Source organism: Diadema antillarum, unplaced genomic scaffold, assembly GCF_040938485.1.
Source record: "Diadema antillarum isolate AM-2024a unplaced genomic scaffold, OU_Dant_1.0 seq00000647_RagTag, whole genome shotgun sequence".
Classification (NCBI taxonomy): domain Eukaryota; kingdom Metazoa; phylum Echinodermata; class Echinoidea; order Diadematoida; family Diadematidae; genus Diadema; species Diadema antillarum.
Genome location: NW_027271561.1, coordinates 352,924 through 376,303, shown reverse-complemented (window position 1 = coordinate 376,303; position 23,380 = coordinate 352,924). Strand labels below are relative to the sequence as shown.

At 38.5% G+C, this 23,380-nt stretch overlaps 1 protein-coding gene across 1 annotated transcript; it reads right to left on the bottom strand.

Moving 5' to 3' along the window:
• Positions 1-79: 79 nt before the first annotated feature.
• Positions 80-19,907, bottom strand: LOC139736435 (uncharacterized). The gene is made up of 4 exons (XM_071647184.1): positions 19,281-19,907; positions 3,944-3,990; positions 749-1,013; positions 80-229 (listed from the first exon to the last, which is right to left on the bottom strand). The coding sequence occupies exons 1-4, from the start codon at positions 19,905-19,907 to the stop codon at positions 80-82; spliced, it is 1,089 nt and encodes a 362-aa protein (XP_071503285.1).
• Between the last annotated feature and the right edge of the window lie 3,473 nt (positions 19,908-23,380).

Below are 23,380 nucleotides of genomic sequence, written 5' to 3'. Positions count from 1 at the left end.
TCATTAAATCTAGATTAATGAGGTAAGATGACTGCTGAAAAAAAAAAGAAAAGAAAAATAAGAGAAAACAATACAAAACTCACTGCGGTACACGGCAACGCGAGCACCCGTCGCAGATGCGGCTCTCCGCTACGTGGGCGTGCTCTTCCGTCGGCGCCAAGCGCGCCTGCGCAATGTCCCCTGTGACGTCACTGTCTTCTCCTTCCTGGTCAAGGTAGACGAACGGACCCTGTTCGTAACAACAAGAACAACACTGTAACATACAAGGTAACCGTTCGTTTGTACATTGAAGCCACTAGTTAGCATTTGCAGATTTAGAAGGAAAAAAAATCTTCAAAATAGTTCTAAAATGTGAGTTATGAATAGAAACAACCACCGTAAAAATGTTAATCAGTTGTAATAATAATCAGTTGATAACTTAATCAGTTGTAATAATAATGTAATAATCATAATGTAATAATAATAATCATAATTATGTTGTACAAAATGCATACAGTAATATCAACAACAAACAGAACAAAATGCATGGACCCTCACGTACAAGCCTTACAAGGAAGAACTAATATACATGACACCTATAAAGAAAAGTTTGATTATCCGTATCAAATAAAGCCACATTTGTGAACAGTGTGTGAACAAACCGTGCCTGAATATTAACTAATTGAAAGTTCATTTTAAACAATCTTTATGCTATTTAACCGGAAGTCTAGGGAAATTAGGTAGGAATAGAGTGGCAAAAAAAAAATACCGTATATTCTCCCCGCTTGTTCATCCGCTCTAATTCGGCGGCGCATCCGTAGCAGAACTTGGGCGGAGGTTGGCTGTCATCCCGCCTGACCGTGGGCGTCAGTTCCTTCGGATGAAGGTTGGCCGACCCGGTGAAGGGCAGGTACGTGCTCTGGTCGTACAGAGACGCCGGAGCGGCCGGGGCACCTGCCGCCACTTCCCATCGCTTGCGAAGGAGGTGCGACGGGTAGCTGGCTGAGAGGTTGGCGAACAGGCTGTCGTATATTCTATGGAGAATACAATTAAAAAGTGAAACTTTGTCAACAACAATGTCATTCTGTCGTTTCGTTTACTGTGTTTTGTGTGTAGTATCTTGTTCCAGGTATAGATGTAGAAAGGGCAGATACTTTATATGGTAGCTGAGCATTTGCTGCAGAGAAATAAGTTCGATTTAATCTCTGGATTTTTTTTTAAATTTTACTTATGTAACTCAATATCTAGTACCTTTCCCAGATCTCTAGTTGACGGCGCCTCGACCAGTACTGTCTGTGGCGAATGTATTCCGTGAATACTCGGCAACAGTATCGATCGGGCCGATCGGTCTTGATCGCTGGTAACCTAACGTCGTCTGTCGGCTGCTCATCATTCATAGCAGATAATGCCGTCAACTTGCACAGCGGTCACTATCGGTGCGGGTCAACCGATAATTCGGAAGAAGTAATTTGATGCACAGATTATTTAGCGCGATTGGAGATTTGGACAGCACATACGGTCATTTACTCAAGTCGTGTGAAGGCAGTCAAATCAAGTACATATGTCATGGTTATTATAAATCAGTGCAGAAATCACAAACCGTCGTTTCAAGAAAGATCATTGAAATTCACCGGCCAGTAATCGTCTTGAATCACAGAGAGCTGAATCTTGCACACATCTTCTCAGATGGAAATAAAACAAACAAATTCCAATCAGGTTTAACGTCATCATCGAGAATGTTTCCACCCTGCCGTCACCTAGCGATCACGAAATTCTCGACGTCTGTTTTTCCTGCTTCTTTTCCCGAAACCTCCCATTTTCTCTCTCCTCTCTATAGCTCTGTGTGATAGCGGTGTGAATAGTGTCGCAGACGAGCATCGATTATTTTCCCTCCGTTGCTACCCGGGGGCGGGAACAAGTGGTTTTTCACCTGCTCCCTGCCACCAATAAATTGATTCCATCGCACCAAATAGCGTGAATTATTAACTCCCTTTAGTGCTCAAACTAATCAGGTTCAGAGAGTTTTTTGTTGTATGTGTGTGGGGTATTTTTTTCCCTTCATTTTAGGGAAAATCACGCAATGTCATTTTCAGAGCAATTCCAAATGCAATGGTTTCCTCTCACTGTTTACTGGAAATACAATAATATTAATAGTTGCAATGCTTTTTTTTTCTGTTTTGCTCTTTTCTAAGAGGGAACAATGCTACGGGGAAGTGCATTATAATAGCAGTTACTAATTCTCCTTCGTTAGATAATTTTTCGCAAATGAATATCCTAAATCTACAGGTGGCATTTCAATTTCAGAATGTCACTCGATCATCATTTAAGTCTGTTGAAATTACGGCTTGCTGTAGATTTCTTCTCCATCTCCTCAAGTGCTGAATGAAGCATCTTTTATAGCAAGAAAGGTAAAATGCCCCTGTTTGTATGGGGAGCCCTTTCGAATTTCACCAAATGTACCTTTAAAGGGGATGGCTAGTAACTGATCAGTGGGAATCAGTGGGAATGCTGGAGATGATTGTTGCAATCCTTGTGGGATTCATTTTAGAGTACATTATATATCTATTGTTGTGTGAAATTATTTGCTTCAGAATGGTCTCATATTCGAGTAATGTGCAGATCAATGTTTCCAGGTTAGCATGCCTGTACAGTGACGGGGCGATCGTTAACGGGCCTTTAAAAATCAAATCATTCTACAATGTAACAACATGCCGTTTTGCAATATTCTTGTTTAGTGTAAACGAACTTTCTACCCATTCTATGTGTTTGATTTTGTCTATTAATAAAAGCCAATACACCAATGGAGTTTAAATGAAATGGAGTAGAAATTATTTTTATAGATTTCACTAAAACCTAGTGAGAGCATTAGATATGTAATTTTAAAAATGATGGACAGTGCTATCAAGAAAACCAGGTCATGTTCATGGACGTGCAAACGACATCATGTTTATTTTAGGCGGGAAAAAGTACTGGCGAGGTGCGTCATGTTTCAATACACACGTTGTAATGTTTGTTGCCTAGGAGCTGGATATCGTGCCCTACTTTTAATTCGTGCTTAACAGTTGTTTATACGACTATGTAAACTTTCAGGTGTACGGTTTCATTCAAATGATACGCATGTTTATGCCAGAGGAGAGGTTTGTATAAGGACCAGTATCTTGAGTCGATGGGTTGTTTAGTTTGGTAAGGCAAAATGCGGAAGGAAAAGACAAGAAAATGCACGAACGCACAAACTTCCTTCGCTCTCTTATCTTTAAAATCAAGATCAAGTATTGACATATGAAAAGACAAAAGGGACTTTTTGAAATTTCATTATCTGTTATCCCTTTACCCGGTTACGCTAACCGTGAGAGATTTTACGAAGTGCCTAATCTTGATACTGGCAAGTTTGTGACCTCGTTGACCGTTTTGTTTGCCGAATCCAATCACCTCTTATTATATATTACAGTTATGTCTCGGTTAAAGATCATACGCGATTGAAATGGCTGACAATTCTTAAAGGACAGATAAGATGTATGATATCATTATATACATGCTGCATATCAAATGGTCTTCGGAATACTGGTCGGTAATGGGTTATAATGCAATTACGTAACAAATGCAGCGAGGATCGAAATGGTTACATTGCCTTCCATGCCTGCATTGACACCTCAGTTGATATAAGTTGATATAATTCTAGAAATTGATTGGTTGCCGATGCAGCTGTATTTATGTATACCACAATAATACTGAAACAAAATACAAAAATTGCCTTGCCTATCGTTGTGATGTAACTTCTAGAAAGGCAATATCTGTGTAATATATACAATATAAACGCATTTATATTACACAGTATTTATATTCTGTTCTGTATTGTATACTTCATGATGATTTCATACAAAGATACTCCAACTTTTTCTTCTGCCTGAATTTATTAAGCTAAAACGCTGAAAAGTAAAAGCAACCCTTAGATGAATGTACTCACCTGTCTATGGGAGGAAGATGAGCTTGTCTGGCTGCAGCTTTGTTCTCCTGTGACAAATAAATAAATAAATACAATAACATAAATCACTTAATCTTCACGATCATTGCATGTGCTATATCAGCAGTGATGCATGGAATGTCTTATCAAGTTCGAAAGGAAGACAAACGCTCAAAGAAACAACATTAAAGTATAAACACTCAATTGTGATCGAATACACAATCGGCAGCAAAAAAAAAAAAAAAAAAATGTCTGCAATTTTGTTAGCCATCTGGAAGGGAAAAACTCTTTGGAAATTTCATGCATCCCAAAATGGCAAGGTTGTGTTTGACAATGTTTAAACATTCAAATTTTATCAGTATATCGGTATACCTAGTTGTAACACAAATACTGAAAAGCTGCACAAGGTTGTGTGAAAAAAATACACGAATTTTCCTCTGCAGATAGGTAACTAAAACAAGCTGATTTTCCAAGCGGCTTCTTGTCGCGAAATGAAAACATACCAATAAACTTACCACATAGAATGTGTTTAACACAGGAAACTTAAATTCGTAAAAGGATAAAGTCGGAACTTGCACTGTTCCTCCGTTCGCCATGTTTTCGATTATGTGTCCAAAGTAAATGAGTAACAGCTTGTAGACTCAACAAAGTCTAGGTCCTAACTTAACGAGGTCTACCTTACACCTTAACGAAGTAATACCTCTTCAGTGAAAAACACTTTCTCCTTTGTGCGGAGTGTATCAACTTGTGACATACATAGAGACAAAGAGAGTCAAAAAGAGAGAGACGAAATGTAAACACTGCATAATAGGATTTTACAAACATTTAGGCAGAGAATGAAGTCGGATGTGGACCGACTTTATCCCCCGATACATCAATGCTTTTAGCGCCACCATGCTGTTTGTTCGTGTATGGAATCGAGACACGCCGTTGGTTGAAAGGTGCAGGAGAGTTGAGTTACGGTAAGTCAAATGCGCGTGAGCAGACGATCGGATTGTTTCACCTGATGCCGTGCCTCTGACGTCATAATCATGCACTCATGCATTCTTTTCCCTTAATATCGATTAGCGCTCAACGGTATATAAGTACTTCTGGCAAAGTAGCAGTATAAGGGAATCTGATTCATAATTGGACAATTACTGCGTGGCTTTGTATGGAAAGCAAAAAGTGGATTTAATTTCATTTTTATTAATCTGCTTGTTTGAGCATTTTGTTGTTTGTTTGCTTGCTTGCTTTTATCTATTTCTTATACATGTCGGCCAATCTTGTCTCAGTTCTGTCACGTTTGTTTCTATCAGTGGGGGCGCTGTGGCATAGTGGATAATAAGACTTCCGACTCCCAATCGGAGGACGCGAGTTCGATTCCTGCCCAGTGCTTACGTCTTGGACAAGATGTTTTTACCCACTACATATAAGTCCCTCTCAACCCAGGTGTATAAATGGGTACCTGGCAACGCTAGGGGAATAATAATGGCAGGGCCCTCTGGTAGAACAGTGGCAACACTAAAGAGGCTATCCTGAAGGGTACAGAAGACCGTAATGTATATCATCATAGACATGATGGAGCATTTCTGGATTGATGGTAAATGATAACGGTAATAAACACATTTCATTTCGATGATGATCCCTCGACATATTGCTAAAAATGTGGATGCATGATAGACCACAACTATTTACGTCAAAAACTCCACAGTTCAGTGATGTGGCGGTAGATAATTCATCATTTCATTACACTAACGTTCCAATGAAAGAAAAATCATTTGGGCATCGGAAGAGGAAGTGAGTTGTCTTAATAGTCACACGATAATGATGCTCATATTTGATCAGAGGATTCGCAATTACCCCCCCCCAAAAAAAAAACACACACACAACAACAACAACAACAACACACAAACAAACACCATGCTCAATCCTGCCAAAGAAAAAGAAATATGATAATCTGTAACGCGGTTCGTGGAACCTAATTTACATGAAGACTTCACTTTATATATTTTTCTTTATTGTTTTACTATTTGGTATTGTAAATATTCTAGCTTTGTTTTATCAATCATTTCAAGAGTAAGTGGGTTGTTTTTGTCGAACGTGGCATGGTGATTGTGCATTATGGGTAAAAAAAAACAACAACCCATGAACAAGAAAAATATCATATCGCGGGGAGGTAAATCCGATCAAAAGTCAAGTGCTACTCCAATCGACCAGCGATGGCAAAGTTTATATTAACATGTCATCTTTTCTTAATGATTAATGAAATTTCTCTCTTTTTAATGGGGATACAGTATCCAGGGTAGGTGCGATCGTATCAGAAATGTAGCAATCATTGAGAGTTGTAAAGTGTATCAAAGTGCACCGTTTGCTAGGATATTAATTTTAAACATGTCAAAGCCCCCGATCCTTGACTAAAATGTAAAGTGAACTCTTCGACTTTCAGAAGCTTTTATCGATGTCGCCATTTTAAGGCATAACCAGTCCGTTGCATACTGTGTGGGGAAAATAAACGTCAACAGAAACGACGTGAGACAAAGCATGTATTTCTTCTTGGACCCTTTTCGTGGCTTTTTCTTTCTCTAAACTGGTTAATCCGATATATTAATTGCACCTGTTTTGATAACACGTTTCCTCAGGGGCCCGTTGGAATTTGTTTATGCGATATTCTAGACATATCACTGATGTTATAAGCCCTCATTTCCATCACCAAAAAGATGATTACCTTTTATTGCAGTCGGAACCACTGCGGTTTCAAGTATATTTCGTAAAATTCCGTTAGAAATCAATTTCACATAGTTTAAATTGTTGTGTAGAGGACATCGTTGTTGACATCATTTTGATGTTGACATCATTTTGATGAAAATGTTTGAAGAGTTCTAGGTGCATTTGAAACTCAAATTCACAACATATTATTGCATGATTTTTAGAGGAAAACTCCCCATATGGTCATTTCAAAGTCTGACGGTTTTACTAATGTTGCGGGTACTTTAGTGCTTAGCTGTGTTTGTGTGTATAAGTGTGCCTAGGATGGGTGTCAAAGGAATTAGAAGGACTACATGTTCTGTGCCCAGGCTCTGTGCATAGAATTATGCTGCGGAATCTGCGATCTGAAGTTTCAGTCCATCACATTAATTTTGATATCATATCAGGGAATGAAATGAACAACGTCTTTGTAAATGATTCTAGCTCCAGTCGTCTGATTTGGCCACGCCTGTTTAAAAATGCTTTCTTTTTTCTTTCTTTCTAGTTAGATTTCCTTCTTACACATCCTGTCTTTGATTGCTTATCTCACAGGTTTTCTGGGAAAAAGGAAGTAAAGTATATAACAGAAATTTAAAAAGATTTTGGTGGAACGTTTAAGACTTTGAATGGTAATTCCCTCCCGCTATTTCTTATTTTGTAAGTTATAGACCACCACAATGGGCGATTAAACAGTGGCAATATTTCACACAAGACACGGGAGAGAGGAGATCCGCATGGAATAATGGCTATTGTCGTCATAACAAGCAAGATATTAGTCGACATGTGTATCTGAATAGAACGATAGGACGTAATCGATCGGTGACGTGTTTCGCTATTGAGGGGTCACTACGGAAAGTGACCATCGTCACGCGCGATGCGGCCAGAGCAGACAGCCACGAGGCGAGAAAAGGATCACCACTCCCGTTGTCCGGGGCAACCGCACACGCTATATCGACCCGCCCTCTCCACTCAAAAGACCGGTAACGTGCTCACGCATACCGCGACGTGGAGCCACGGACAGAACGACCGCTCTCTGGGGGTAGTTTGGTTTGCTTGACCTAGGGATTACAGCCCGAATGCCAACAATCTGAGTCAAAAAGAAACATTCCGCAGTACACTTGTCACCAAATTGTCATGCATATAAAACTAGGCTCTCGATTCACAGTCGTGTTATTTGTTTTTTGTTTTTGTTTTCAAGAACGCGCGTTCTCACACTTGTCGTATTATATATACTATAAATTATGGTAGCAATTCACTGATACACTTACAACTTTCAAGTTGTTTTGGGGTGTTAGGACGAGGATTATACGTTCATACGGCTTCCTATAGAATCTTGATAACTTGTCAAGAATAGTTTGGTGAGGACAAGGCAAAATCCACGCATTCTGAGACGGAAACGCCAGACATTACCCAGTTTCCTATGTTCACAGTTTAGTCTCGGTTCTACTATACTTTTTAGAGTAGCCTTTATCTCCAATAATTGCGAGCGAAATGTGGCGTATCTCTCGTATTATGAATAAGTGCGTGAAATATGTTTTACATACGCAATTCATTTGCTTCAAGCAACGTCAACTACCTGGCACCATTATGTGGTGACACATTTTGTCTTACGTTTTAATAGAATGTTTTGTTAGTTTTTACGATGTGTATATCATTAGCTATGAACAATGAATTTGATACATTCTTTCATTGCTTTAATGTGCTAATATTATATATTTTTTTCATTATATAGGCCTACATGTTTCATATGTTACCTGTGTGTATGTGTGTGGGTGTGTAGGTGCGTGTACATGACCGTGCAGCATAATGTTTCAGCATGACGAATAACGCTATTTTTCTTAATGTTATATATTTTGTGACGAAATGCTGTCTTCCGTGTGTGACGTAAGAATATTTATATTATACATGTCGCTATACAACACATCTTGTATAGATCAATGGTATACATGTATGTAGTCAATATCGTCTGGTCACTGTCTTGAACGACGCTAAGAAATGAATGACAAAATAATTACTGGATAGAGTGGTGGATGGATTAAGAAAACGAGCTTGGGATTGTCGATTTTCTGTTGCCTGCATTGCTGTTGTCTCTACACCATCAAGTGTCACTGGACGGTGGTTCTTGTAAAACTTATCTCCCGTTGTCAAGGACTAAACATGATAAAACCCCGTTCTGTGCAAGCAAGCCCTTATCCGAGTACACCGGTCATTAATGGTTGTCAACGATTTCAACTCAGATATCATTGACGAAAGGAGTGTGGATCTTTTTAACATCTCTGAATTCGAAGCTCCTCTGTTGTTGATTTTTCTGATCTTTCTTTTGATTTGCGGCTGTTATGCCAGAATGATCTCTTAATAAAATGCACATTCAAATTAATGAGTTTTTCGTCTAATTGATTTTACTGCATTTGAGTGACAAATTGCCTTTCATCGACGTAAATACACACCGATAATTCAGTATCATTTATTTTTAATAAGCCTTGATAAAAAACATTGTTCATAAAGACGATTGTTCAATCAGTTGTGAAAAATTAATGTACACTAAATGCTCCATCACCCATGCAGTAGCCACAGTCAAATTTTCAGTCATCCATAAATTATCTTTTCCAAATTCCCACCATCCCATTATGTGTTAAAAGAAAAATCCAGTTAACAGCGGGACTGACTTTAAAGAATGAATACAATGTAGGTGCTCATTTATCTTTTTTTTTTACTTGACAGATGGTGTAAATTTGCAAGTTTGTTAGGATCAAAGATGAATACGCTTCTTCATATTCATTTCCTTATTAGTTATATGTAATTACAGTTTGATATTATGTAATACTTTATACACTTGAAAACTTTGTAATGAAAGTATAATTTGACGTTTAAAAAAGGTACAAAAATGATAGTAAGATCGAACTAAACGCGTGCGTCAACATGATTATAATCAAACAAGCGTATCAATGTCCACATCCTACAACACTGAATTGAAACGTCCTCCATTTTCGAATTACAGCTTTGCTTTGGTGATACATAATTGAATGAAATCACAAAAATAAAGCAGAACAGGAAAAGTTCCATCGTCTTCGCACCGTCCTCGAGCATTTCAAATTACGTCGCAATACCCAAACTTTACTGCCAGCCGTTTTCTACTTCAACCAATGGATACAATCAGACAAGAAGAACGGTACAGAAATTTCAAAATAAGTGGGAATTTATAACTTTACAGTTTCATAACATTCTCTTTTTAATGCCGCCACCGCCATTCTATTTTTACACTTTTTTCCTCTATTTATCAAAATCAACTGGTGCATGGGGAAGAATCGAACTATGATGATGTATGATGACAATGGGATGTGGATAGCATGGTCGTCGTGAAAAGCAAACATGCGCGCAATAATCTATCGTAGCGGAATCGCCCGTTTCTTGTCATTTTTATGATGACGGCATGTGTGTTTTTTGAAGTTAACCGGAACTTTTATGGCCATTTGAGATGGTCTTTCAGTAAATAGTTAATAATTCATTTTTTTGAGTGACACAAAACTTCCAACACACGCATCTGTTTTCCCCTTCCGTTTTGGTCTATTGCGTAGAATATACAGTGTACGTTGCCTCAAAAGATGAACTTTCATTAGTTTGTTTGATGACACAAGAGAGACGGAGAAACAAAAAACAGCTGCTCCATTTGTTTTGTTCACACCGAATGTTGTACCCTTTAACGTTAAATCTCACCAAACAATATCATTTCTTACACGCAATGCATGCATTGATTATATAGGACTGCTTGTCTATGTTTTGTTTTTATATAAAAATCGAAGATCATGGTATGGCTATTACGAAAGGGGCACATGTAAACGTAAATAATCATATATAAACACATTCATATTGGGGTGTTTAAAACAATAATGACACCGATAGTTTTCATGGTCTTGATAGACAGGGTAACCTCTTCAGTTTTAGCACTGTCTTTCCAGAATGTCCCGCTTTCAACACTACCAAAGACTCGACATATTATCTTGTCTAAGGACGTAATCTCTTTGCGGGATTCGAACTCGGGACCTCAGTTTGAGTAGTAAGAGTCTTATCCATGTAACCATATACTGTTCACTATTTACCTGACAATACTGTGTGACTGAGTATAATGAGGGGTTTCTTTTTGGGTGCTGCATTATGAGAAGAGTCTCGGAGAATTCGAAGAATGCAACAAAATAATTCTGAAAACAAGCTGTTTCACACTCCTCAATTACCTATTTCCTGCACGTTCTTAGTTTTGCCTCGGAAAGATTATAGTCGTCTAAAAATACCATTTAAAATTACGCATTTCTATTACATTATCGTCAGCGGAAAAGATTTTCCACCAGTTGTGCCGTTCTGCATATTTGATAAGCCGTTTTCCCCTTGTCAATGCTTTGACAGTTATTTGTTTGGCTCTACCATTGAGGGAGGTGAAGAAGTGAGCGGCAATCAATCAAATATCGATCCGAATCAGAGTCGGCAGCAATAAAACTAACTCTTCAGACTAACCATGCAAGCGAAATCTCGGACAATGCAAGTCGACTGACGTTTTACACCCATCAAGACAGACACGTTGCTTTGCCCAAAGACAGTATCAACAGTTTCCACTGATAACTGAAAATGTATTTAGTTCCTCTCGCGTCGAAGATTGCGTAACTACAATCTATTATGTTCAAGGAATTGTGTTCCTTATCAGGTAATTTGCTTGCTTGTTTGTTTCTTATTTTCTTCCCCGTTCTCATGTTTTCTACGTGTATTTTTCTTGAAGCCCCATGAGTACCGAAAGGTGGACTTGTGCACTATAATAATGCATCCAATACTCATCAAGATCTGCTGCAAAAGTTTGGAATCTATACTTGTGGAAACGTTGAATGATTTAAATCCTTTTCAGGACTAACTTAATTCCGGAGAGAATCTATGTAATGGGGTGCATCGTAAACCAAATACAGTTAACGCCTTTTACCATGAAAACATTCATAAAATTCGAGTCATTTCTGTCTTTGTCCCTTTTTTTGCCATGGAAAACTTAAAATGATGTATAATTCGTAGATGGGAGTGATAAAACTGGCATATCTTCTCAACATTATTTTACATGACAGTAATTGGTGAAAGGTATAATGTCCTCGGAAAGAAACACCTTTACAAGTGTACCTTATTTCACACCAAAATGCACGTCTGTAAAGTTGACATTTTGTGGCGTTGAACCCATGTGCTGTGACTTCTTATGTTCTGCCTTGAATATGTCTATAATAGCATGTATAGGTTCAAATGGACGGAGATACAGATGACGTCATAATCGATAAAAGAAAATGATTAGAAGACCAAAAGATCTCCTTTAATTCCTACCTTGCATAGTTAATGAATTATGAAAGACTATAAAAGGGCGTGTCAACTAAAAGATTCCCCCCCCCCCGCCGCACATTGGTCGTTCTCATTGGGGTTTTTGCGCTTAGCAATATGTCCACAGGGGACCAATGAGGTAAATGGTATAAGTTGCCGCTCTAAACAAAAGAAAAAAAATCGAAACTTCCATTGTTTAATGTATATTTCGTTGGCCTTATTACAGTCATTATGTGCTCCGTCGATCGTCATGATTCATATAACATGTTTGCTTGTTGATTTGTTTGTTTGATTTTTGAGGAATTGTTCTTATGTATGTCAAGAGTTGCGGTTGTGCGATGGTTTTCAAATCCAGATAATTCGATCATTGTCTGGAGGTCTAAACGAAAATACATCCATTTGCTCGTGTGAGAAGATGATTTTTGATTGTGTTCAACAGTCATATAAGTTTTGAAAAGACTGCAATATACACAAAGGCGTGTGGCTTGCGGTTATTGATAAACAACGCCCTTTTGTCACGGCCACGAAGACAAAGCCTTCATGAATTTACATGAATCGATACAGAGCCTTGCATTTCCATCATTCCTTTGCGAGGCAAGACGTGCTTATTTGCGGCTTTCAATATTACTCATGTGCGTAATCGGACGAAGATATGGATGATGCAGGGATCGATAAAGAAAATGATTGCGTATCCCAAAGATCTCATTAAATTTCAAACATGTTTCAACCTCTTTATAGTACAATGAAATTATAAGTTTAGAAGGTTACCTCCCCTCCCCCCCCCCCCCACTCTTTCCTTTCCCACAATCCACATCATTCCCACTGGGACTTGTGGATCACACAGTCGCATCCTCTGTGCTCAGCAAAATATCCACGGGGGACCAATGAGTAAAGGTTGCCTCTCTAAACCAAAGAAAACATCGAAACCTCCATTGTTTTAATCTATATTTCATTGACCAATAGACATCACACTTCGATCATGATGATCTAGATAACACAACTGTTTGCTTGTTTATTTGTTTATTTGTTTGTTGTTGTTGTTGTGTGTGTGTTTTTTTTTTTTGGGGGGGTGGGGGGATGCATATCAGTAGTTGCGGTTGTGCGATGGTTTGAAATCCAGATAATTCGATCGCTGTCTGGAGGTCCTACGAAAATACATGTACATCTATTTGCGCTTGTGAAATTACTTTAGCTTGCATTCAAGATTCATACAAGTTTTGAAAAGATTGCAATATACACAAAGGCATGTGGCTCGCGGTTATTGATAAACAACGCCTTATTGTCACGGCCATGAAGACAAAAGCCTTTATGAACATGAATCGATACACAGTCTTGCATTTTCATCATTGCTTGCCGAGGCTATTTCAAGACGTTCTAAGCTAAGTATGTATACTGTATGATTGTGCTATGGCTACCCCGCGCGCAGCGCTCGAATTTCATTGTGCGATTATGAGCGGCGAGATCGATACTCTCGATCACAGACGAGAACGAACAATCACAAAAAGACGTCTGCTTAGAAGCGTCTTTCGACTGCATTAATGTGACGATATCGATCGGGGCGCATTTTGAAGTTGCTTAAAGGAAGTGATTTTACAGGTGAATAATACGGTATTCACGCGAGGAGAAAATAGATGTAACCTAAGATACACGCAAAATAAGATAGTCTGGAACGATAGGAAGTAACGCAGAGATTGTATTACTATGAAGACTTTAAATTATGCGATTGATCATTTTCTAGTATGAGGTTCCTGTCTTACTGAATTGGAATCTACTCTTCTATTTGCCTCCTTCCATGTTATATTATTACACAATATTATCTTCATACAGAACATAACCGCATCTTTGTTCTGAAAAAAAAAAAACAAAACACACAGCTGGAAAGTTTGGAAATAGGTATATCTGTCTCATGTAATACACTTTGTGTTGTGAGCTGTACCTTGTTAAGTACCAAAAAAGAAAAAAACCCGGAAAAAAGTCCATCGAAGTGAAATCACACTCATGAATTCGTGGTGTGTTTCTACTGTGCAGGTAAAAAGCTTCTCTCCGCTGGCATAAACTGAGACACAATACATAATGAACTATAAAGGTACGATGACTAGACAGTTACGGAGTGAATGCTTAAACAAAGGCAGCACTTCTGAATTACTGCTCGTCAATTCATCTTAAAACGAAAATAGCCCCTGATATCTAGCGGCGCACACACTTATATACACCTGTCTTTTGTCTATATTGTTGTTACGGCGATACGGAGTGACCAAAACGGAGATTTCAGAAGCGTTGCAGGGTACGAACAGATCACCCCCTTTTAAAAAGCAGATGCAAAGAACTGGAGAAGAAAAAAAAAACGGAGAGAAAAACACATCCGCGCTTAAACGAAACAAAGGTGGCTGTTTGGACACAAAAGCGTCTGGAGTTACTAAGCAGATCGGACCCTCGATGGGTGTGGAATTAAAAATAGTCCAAGAAGGCTTTAGATGGAAAAGAAGATTGAAAAGAAGAAGATGCAGACGGTTCAACCGTGAAAACTCTTCAAGCAGATTTACCGCCTCTTGCTATCCCTTTCTATCCAAAGAGCACACAATATTGCAATCCGGGTTTTTTTTTTTCGTTTCCTTCTTGTAGTTCCAACATCCTCTTCAAGTGGATGTAATATTATCATGTAAGATGAGTTTCAACTTTATTTTTCATGCCAAACTGACAAACGTCGACATAAAATTTATTCTGTTCTTTTTTTTTCTCAAGAGACGTAAATGAAAATGCCATCTCTTGTAGCCTTGGCAAATATTATCTACTCGAACGCACATTAAAGAATGGTGAAATTATTTCATGCTTTCTGTCCCTCTTGCCCCATGAACGTTCGTTGCTAAAGTGTGTCATATCTTAATATCATGTCTTCTTTTATAACTTGATTTCGAAGAACCTAATCACTTGTAACCTAGTATCCTATCAAACAACCAAACGCTCTTCTCCAAACATTTTGAACTGTAATGGGTATGAATTTATTAGATTAGGGTCCAGTAGGTTAAGTCAAATATTTTCAAGCGTTTAATATATTGATTTGCATGCACTAAATTAATCACCTCCTTAATATTATCATAAATATGCCTCACTCGACAGATGAAAGGAAATGTTGATATCTATTGGAGCATATATCCATCCATCCGTTTATTCATCTATTTATCTTACATGTCTTATGTCTTATGTGTTGCAAGAAAGTTGCAATCAATTGAAACTCCCCAAATCAATCGCAACTCCCCAAATCAATCGCAATTGACTGCAGCTCGACTTTCTTGCAACGCTAATCAACAACATTAATCTATCAATATGCGTTCTTATAATTGCAGCAGAATGATAGAGAGAAGGGGAGACAGACATACAGACAAACAGAAAAAGAGAGATATATATATACGAGGAGGAGCTATATAGATAGTGTTGGAGTGGTAGTTATCGATCGATATATTGCCACAATAAATAGAATTATAGTGGGCACGCTTTATACTTTATACTCATACTTTGTGATTTATCATTATCGATTCATTGCTCCCTGTGAGTGCGCCGTGTGTTCTGCAGCGAGAGATATGAACAAAAGGGGGATTCCTTTCAGCCCTTAAACAAGATTCTTATTTCATTATTTTGGCCTCAATAATCAATGACAATGTTCTTCGCGCATCGCCTGCGATGAATGCGGGATGTTTTCGTTCGTTGTCAAGCTCGACGCGGTAAATTTATGCATACACCATTGAACTAGAAAACGAGATAGATTGAAAGAAAGTGAGAGGAAGATAAAGAGATAGATAGATAGATAGAGCGAGAGATAGATAGATAGATAGATCGATCGATCGATAGAGAGAGAGATAGATAGATATAGATATAGATAGATAGATAGATAGGTAGATAGAGATAGAGATAGAGAGATAGAGAGATAGATAGATAGATAGATAGATAGAGAAATAGATAGATAGATAGATAGATAGATAGATACAGAGATAGAAAAAGAGAGAGGTGGGAGACGTATAAAAGAGAGAATATGCAAGACAGGGGTGGTGACATGGGAGCTGCCGACGAGATGTGGACATTTAACTTTAAAAAAAGAAGCATGCAATTGGTGTTTGATGTGCAATCCAACTATGGATTGAAGAGAGCCTCTACAATTCCTATTAAAGTCATTGAGTCACTGTCTTGTGAAGTATTTTTTTTTTCTTTGCTCGTCAACTTATCGACATCACACAGTGTCAACATCCTTTGAGCAAGTTGAGGGCAGGGAATGTAACTTACTTCAATTTTTGGGGTTGGATGATGTTGTATGTTTTCAAGCCATGTGCATGGCAAATATAACCCTATCCACAGGCTCACCATTTCAAAGTATATCCCAATCCAGGGCCGTGCTGTGTGATGATGATATCATGCACAGTATAGTGTCTCTGTCAGCTGGCGTGTGAAAGTTCAGGGAAAATATTTTCTTACCGCTTTAGTGATAATCGTGATAGCTCAAAGCGTGTTCAATTTCAAAATATGGGCCTGTCCCATTGCGCGAGGGTTAGAAAGGTTATCTCCTCGAAAAAGATTCCACACAATTGTCAAGGGACGCGTATAGATCGAGTCTCATGAATAACGTGTCATTTCCTTCCCATAGGAACAATGGGTGTAGCGTTGATGCTCATAATATGAAATTTTTGGAATACACAAGTGGCGGTCCTGTTGCAAAAGACTTTAGGTCTCGATAACCTTTTAATTCCGCGCAGACACATTTCCTTCATAACCCTTTCAGTAGCAAGCGAAATAAAAAAAAAAATAAATTATTAATTTGGTAAGGCTCAGAAGAAGAAAATCATCTCGAAAAAAGTTGCCGAATCAAATTCTTCACATCTCGAAATATGACGTAATAAATTTCTCAAAAATATATATAATTCCAAATTACCAGTGTGCATGTTGCATTGTCTACCAAACTTTCTCGTCTTTTAGCACCTTTCATATTTCTCTGCTATGCTTCTTGACAAGACTGCGAGCATAATGGGACTTTATGTATGGAGAGCTCAAATCAGAAGGCAAATCTAATCAGTTTCATGTTTACCCTCATGTTTAATCATCAATAGTTCATAATCTGTGCATTCCTTGTAGCATTCTTAACCGAAAGCTAGCAGATTCAGTTAGGGCACAGATAGATACCTTTGAAATTGTGGCAAATTGTTAATATCATATTCCTACAGAACCGGTATGACAAAAAACCCCAAACAAACATAATTTTAATTCAAAATACTCTAATCTGAGCTAATCTAATCTAATCTGATCTACTATAACCTAACCTAATCTAAAATGGTTATAATCTGATATGATTCTCATCTAATCTTATCTAATCTTAGCGAGTCGAATCGGATACTATACTGATATGAATTACGTTCATCTTATAGTCACCATCATGTCACTGTCTGCCATTGGCAATAGTTCATGTACAATGCAATTTTGCGAAGGGACCTCTTTCTTTTTCTTTTTCATATCTCCTTTTTTTTTGCTATAATTATGATGCCGTGCAATTCAACTACAATGCATTCAGTGTACGAATTACGTACAGAACCACTCAAGGAAAAAATCATTTACTAGATTGTGGTAGCAGTTGATAACGTTCATATTGTCGGTGAAGATCCTCACAATAATTTGGACAATCCGAGGTTTTCTTTCAATGAGGTGACGGAATCCTTACTTCTGTTTTCGTATTGTCCTTCAGTTTGCCATTGATAATAATTGTGTTTGGATAATCCATTTACCGGTACATATCCATTTCAAATGCCAGATGGCATCTGCACATATTTTTTGTTTACATTAATTTCGTATCGAACGAAATCAAATCAAACGAAATTAAATTAAATCCACTTTCCTATCCATAATTTCTAATTGATGGGATACATTCATGTGTCATGATCTTTATTGTTAGTCGCATCTATCATTATGGAGTCGATTTTCCCCAACATGTGTTCTTTTACTTTTGTTTTTTTTTTTCTCATCGTCCGGTGTTATGCTCATTTTGACATTCTCCCCCATGTAGAGCACCATTTTTGCCCTTCATGACTACCGGACACAAAAGACAGAAATACCTTTTTGCACAAAGTTCCAGTAGTTTACCTGTTTCGCAATATTGAACAATCTTAAGTATCATCAATTTTCTCAGTCTTTTAGATTCAGCCTTTTCAGTCTTTAAGATTATGGATTGAATGGGTAATTACGGCAAAATTAGGCGCCGATAATAGGGTATCGTCTGTCATTATCTCATTAAATTGTGTGCTTCGAGTTGAAGTCAGAGGTGTAAATCAAAACTCGGGTAACGTTCTGCTGTTAATTGGTGCAACAATAGGATCGTGTATGTGTTGTAAATTAGGGGTGTAACGGCTCTTTGGCTGCAAGAGTGCGAAGCTGAAACTTATTACAAGATGGACTGGTCAATAGATCGTACTGCGCGACCAAAGCCTTGTTTTGTAATGTTCGTTCATCTCAGATATAGGAATATAGATATTCATATGGCACAATTTGCGGGCACATATGCAATGTAATGTATCATTTTTTTCGTGTGTGTTTGTGTGTGACATCATGATGTTGTGAAATATATGTGATTAATTAGAATTATCTTATGGGTGTATAATGATCTTTTTTTTTTCTTTAGATTTTCTGTTCAATGCACAAATTACAGACTGATTCTACGCACTACCAGAACTTATAAACTTACTGAAACAATTACAGTTAACTCTACTCCTTTCGTAGGCGAGAACCATTTCGGAAAAAAAATAGAGAGCTAATGAAGAAAGAGCGATCGACCTATACATGCTAATAAGTTCTTTATGACGGGTTTTATGTAGGGTTTACCCTGCATGGGTAAACGTAACAATTCGTTAAGAAATCGAAACATTGATCAAGTTTATATTATAGCCAATGGTAGTGACTTCTCGCTTATAAACTTTCTTTAAAAACAAAAGCGAGGAGGGAGCCACAGTGTTTATAATTTTGGACGGATGTAAACAGGCCCATTATACTTATACGCTGTGCTGTCAGCGCTTTCTGAAGCTTGATAAAAAAAGATAAAAAGATGTCGGGGTTTGACAAGCAAGGATCTTACTACACCATTTATCTGCAATTTAAACACTGTTAAAGCAAAAAGCGCAAATGGACATGAGGCATGAGAGTTTGACAACGCCCTCCAATAAGAAGAGAGGAACAGAAAGAATGAAAGTGAGTGACATAAATTTTTCTCATTGAGTGTGTTTGAATGATCATTTAGGGGGAAACTTACCTTGCTTGTTCCTGGAAAAGTTTCACTTCTTGTCCGAGCTTCTCGTCTCTTCCTCTGGGTGACGAGGTAGCCACTGGGGAGGGAGAGTACTGGACCAGTTCTAGTGTAGTCGGGCTTGGCTGGTAGTGGGGCATTTGGTAGCCGCCATTCCTCGGGGTCCTGGGGCCAGTGGCCCTTGGCTAGTCGGGCTCTCGCCCTGGCTAGAGCTTTCTGATAGGTGTTGTCCAGCCATGATGCTTTGATGCGAGATGTCGCAATGTAGACGGATTTCTTCGGCACTGGGACGCTTAGGTGGTGGGCACTCGACACCGCGTCGTCCCCAAAAGATATGACGAGTTGGTCCTGTTCCGAGGTGGACCCGTCGATTCCCTCGTCATCGTCTTCTTCGTCGGCGACGCCGTCGCGGTTATCTGCCCTCAGATCGCCGATTACGGTCGGACCAGCCTCCTGTCTGGTGTTGGGCTTGGCGACGCTCTTCGTCGTGTTCGAAGTCAAGGAGGTGATCTCCGAGCCGGCAGCGATTGGGTCCACGGCAGTGCTGTCGTCGGCCGAAAAGCCGCTGTCGCTGCCGAAGCTCCGCTTGGGAAACACTCCCGAGGGAGCCAATAGTGACTGCAGCAGCGCCATGATTTCCCCCGGCGAGGAAAAATAAAACGTGCGACAAACTTTAAATGTTAAAGTGCTACATTACACGTTCGCGATCTTCCCCAACGACGTGAGTGAGTAAAACCTTGAAAACAAAACACGAGACTGGGTATTAAAGAAAGCAAAGACATCCATGTCTCATGTTCGAGAATCGCTCGCATTAATGAGCCCCACGCATCTTTGTAGACGAGCCGCCGTCCTATGGTTGTTGTTTATCCCCATGGAAGTTTACGACAATACCCTTTACAGCTTGGAAGCCGATTGTCACACTCGGGCAAATTCCTTTTGTAGCCCTACTATTTGGGCTGTTATCACTGATCTTTGCTCGTCGTGTCGCTCTGCGGCGGCGGAGTCCACAGCGAGTGGTTAGACTGGTAGCCGTTCATATCTTCGAAAGGTAAAGACTGGCCAGAAACGATCATTCGAATCAGGACAGCACTGAATCTGGCAATACGTATAGTCATGAAGATAGTATTTTATTCGCGTGTTGGGTTGCTCGTGCATGCTTTATATTCTCTTGTTACACTATATAAATAAAGGAAATAAGAGAGACAGTTGACAGACATGATAGAACAATGTTTAGTACATTTTTTGCACATCATATTGAAATTGAATTCAGTAAAACTATACGACGCAATAACTGAGTTTCACTAAAATTGAATGACAGAATTTCATCAAAAATGGTCTTGAATAATAAGAAAGTCATAAGTTTTTAAAGTGTCCAATGTTTTCCCTAATGTGGGTAACATAAAAGTATTAGATAAAAACATGTTTTTGTTGATAATTAAGCAACCACTGTTCTGTTCCTTTCCCCCTCGTTGTAGTTGTTACTGATGGGTTATCAAAAGATTACTTTTTTATTTCGTGGGAAGGATAACACTTATCAACATCAAATTTATGTAAAAAGGAAGCTACATCAAGATTGTGTTCAGGTAAATTGGAGACTTGTGAGGTAATGACAACAAGCCCCCCAACATCCAGGGTTGAAACGTAATAATTTCTTAACTTTTTTATACTATGTCCAATTTTGATGACGCCACTACCAAAATGTCTTTCTCTGGTCCGTCTCCACGCCAGCTATTGAAATTAATTGTTTTGGATAATAGTTGCTAATTGAATGAAAATGCCACTCCGTGATCAAATTAACTGCACCCAACTGGTGAAATCCAAATTTGCAGGATGACAGAAGTTTTAATAGGAAATAACATTACAAACAAGAGGGGCAAAGTAATATAGAAATTACATCAGTGCGAAGATCAGGCATTAGTTGCGTAGTCATTAAGACTTGTGAGTTTTGAAATCGCAGATTGTTTTGTCTCCCATGAAGAGATCCCCCGAGAACAGGCAGAGAGATGGATGAGGGAGATTTATTTACTGCTCTTCTTCAATCACGTGACTTCTTTTACTTTGACGCTCTGACTTGGTGCGCGTCAACTACATCACTCCAGTCACTAGAGGACAGCAGTCAAGCTGCAAAGAAAATAATAGTGAGTCTCTCATAAAGTTCTACGATTAACCCTTTCTGTGCCAAATGAGTCAAAATGTGCACAACTCTCACACACAAACCTATGGACAGGTGATATAATGTAGGTAATAATAGGTATAGATAATATAATGTGGCACCCATAGGGTTAATGGATCGTGTTGAAAATAATTATTAACAAAGAGGACAGCACCATATCCTATTTTATTCTCAAACTCATACTAAATGTATCTCGAACTTATATTGTCTCCATGCGATCTTGCTCAGCACAATTTCGATATGATGTCCGAGCCCCGTCTTATAAAGCCTTCAAATCAATCACAAGTCCCCAAATCAATCGCAACTTGCATTGCAGCTCACAAGAAACTTGTGATTGATTTCTATCACAAGTCTTTATAAGACAGGCCCCCGTTATGACATTGAAAGCTTGCTTTATTTCTTTCTTTGAGCGTTAATTTGCTCTTTTTTTTAAAAATCTACAATATAAATGGATATTCAATAGTTGCATTTAAGTTTACAATGTCGTTTCTTTGAACTATTATTGAACCCTGACCCCGCCAGGAGCAGGTATGTGAATCCCGCCCCATACACCATAGGGTAATTCCTGTACACACAATGTATAATAATTATTCCATTCTGAAGAGTTTAGATGCAAAACCGATATCCATTTTTACCAACTTTAGATATCTCAGATTAAATCTGCTGAAAAACAAAGAAGATGATAAAATGTAGGCCTGTATGTGATGATTTTAATAACATCTTCAGTAATATTTCTTGCTGAATGAAGGGAGTGCCATAATCAGTGAAAAGATTTAATTTGTATCTGTTTGATAATGACGAATATGTCTACCTAAAAGAAAAAAAAATGAAAATAACGCTTAACTGTTTCTGCATTCAAACTCTTCACAGTATAGCGTATACACTTCGCCATTAAATACCATGGCCAGCGGAACCGAGGGGGGGGGGGGGGGGCACTTTTTGTGCACCATACTAAGGAATACATTATGGTGTCATCACTTTGGCGCCCTTGCCCCCCACATTTTCAACCCGGAAGTATGTAAGTAGCACTAAAAAGAAATAGAGATCTTGAAGAATGAGCGCGGTAAGGTTATGTTTCTGCGCTGAAGACCCCTTTTTTTATTTTTATTTTTATTTTTTTTTTTTGCTTGTCAGCTGAAGAAACCCGGGAGTGGAAGGAGACCTTTTTTTGTGTGCTTGTTAGCTCATGAAAACCCGGAAGTGCCCCCCCCCCCCCACCCACTTTTGAAAACGCTCCGCTGGCCCTGATAGGCTAGAACTTGTGATGGAATAGAGATCGTGATGGATGGACCTTAATGCATTTACCGTATAGGCCTATATAAGGAGCACATCCATGTTTAGAGTGAACGCGGGTACAAAATGCCACAGAACTCAATAATTATTCTATAGCGAGTCGGACATGATTACAAAGTGTCGATAAGAATTGATTTTGTTTTACAGTCAATAATTTGGCCTTAAATTCTTTGCTTATAAGTTCTCTTAAATGTGTTTGAGCGAATAGCGGACATTGAAAATTCTTATAACAAAATGTTTACAAAAAACCTGAACAGAAAAGGTAGCGCTATGTGATTCATCTTTAATCACATTAAATGTGAACGCACAATTCTTTTGACTATATATTAGGCCTACTTTGTGACTACAACCAGAAATTTTGAATTTGATCGTGATTACTGGGTAGACTTGTTAAAGTTTTGCCAGCAAACTCTAAAATGCAACACACAGCCAGCGTAATCATAATTGTCACAAATATTAGGTCCTATACAGATAAACATGTAAAAACGCTAAGAAATTCGCATTTCACCGCGGATTTAATAGAAGAAGATGTCAACTTATCACAAGGTTTTATCGCGTGAACTGTTCGAAATGTTCAAGTTAGACATTTTACAGTACAACATAAATACGAAATTTGAGCCCCATTTGCCGATTTTTTCTT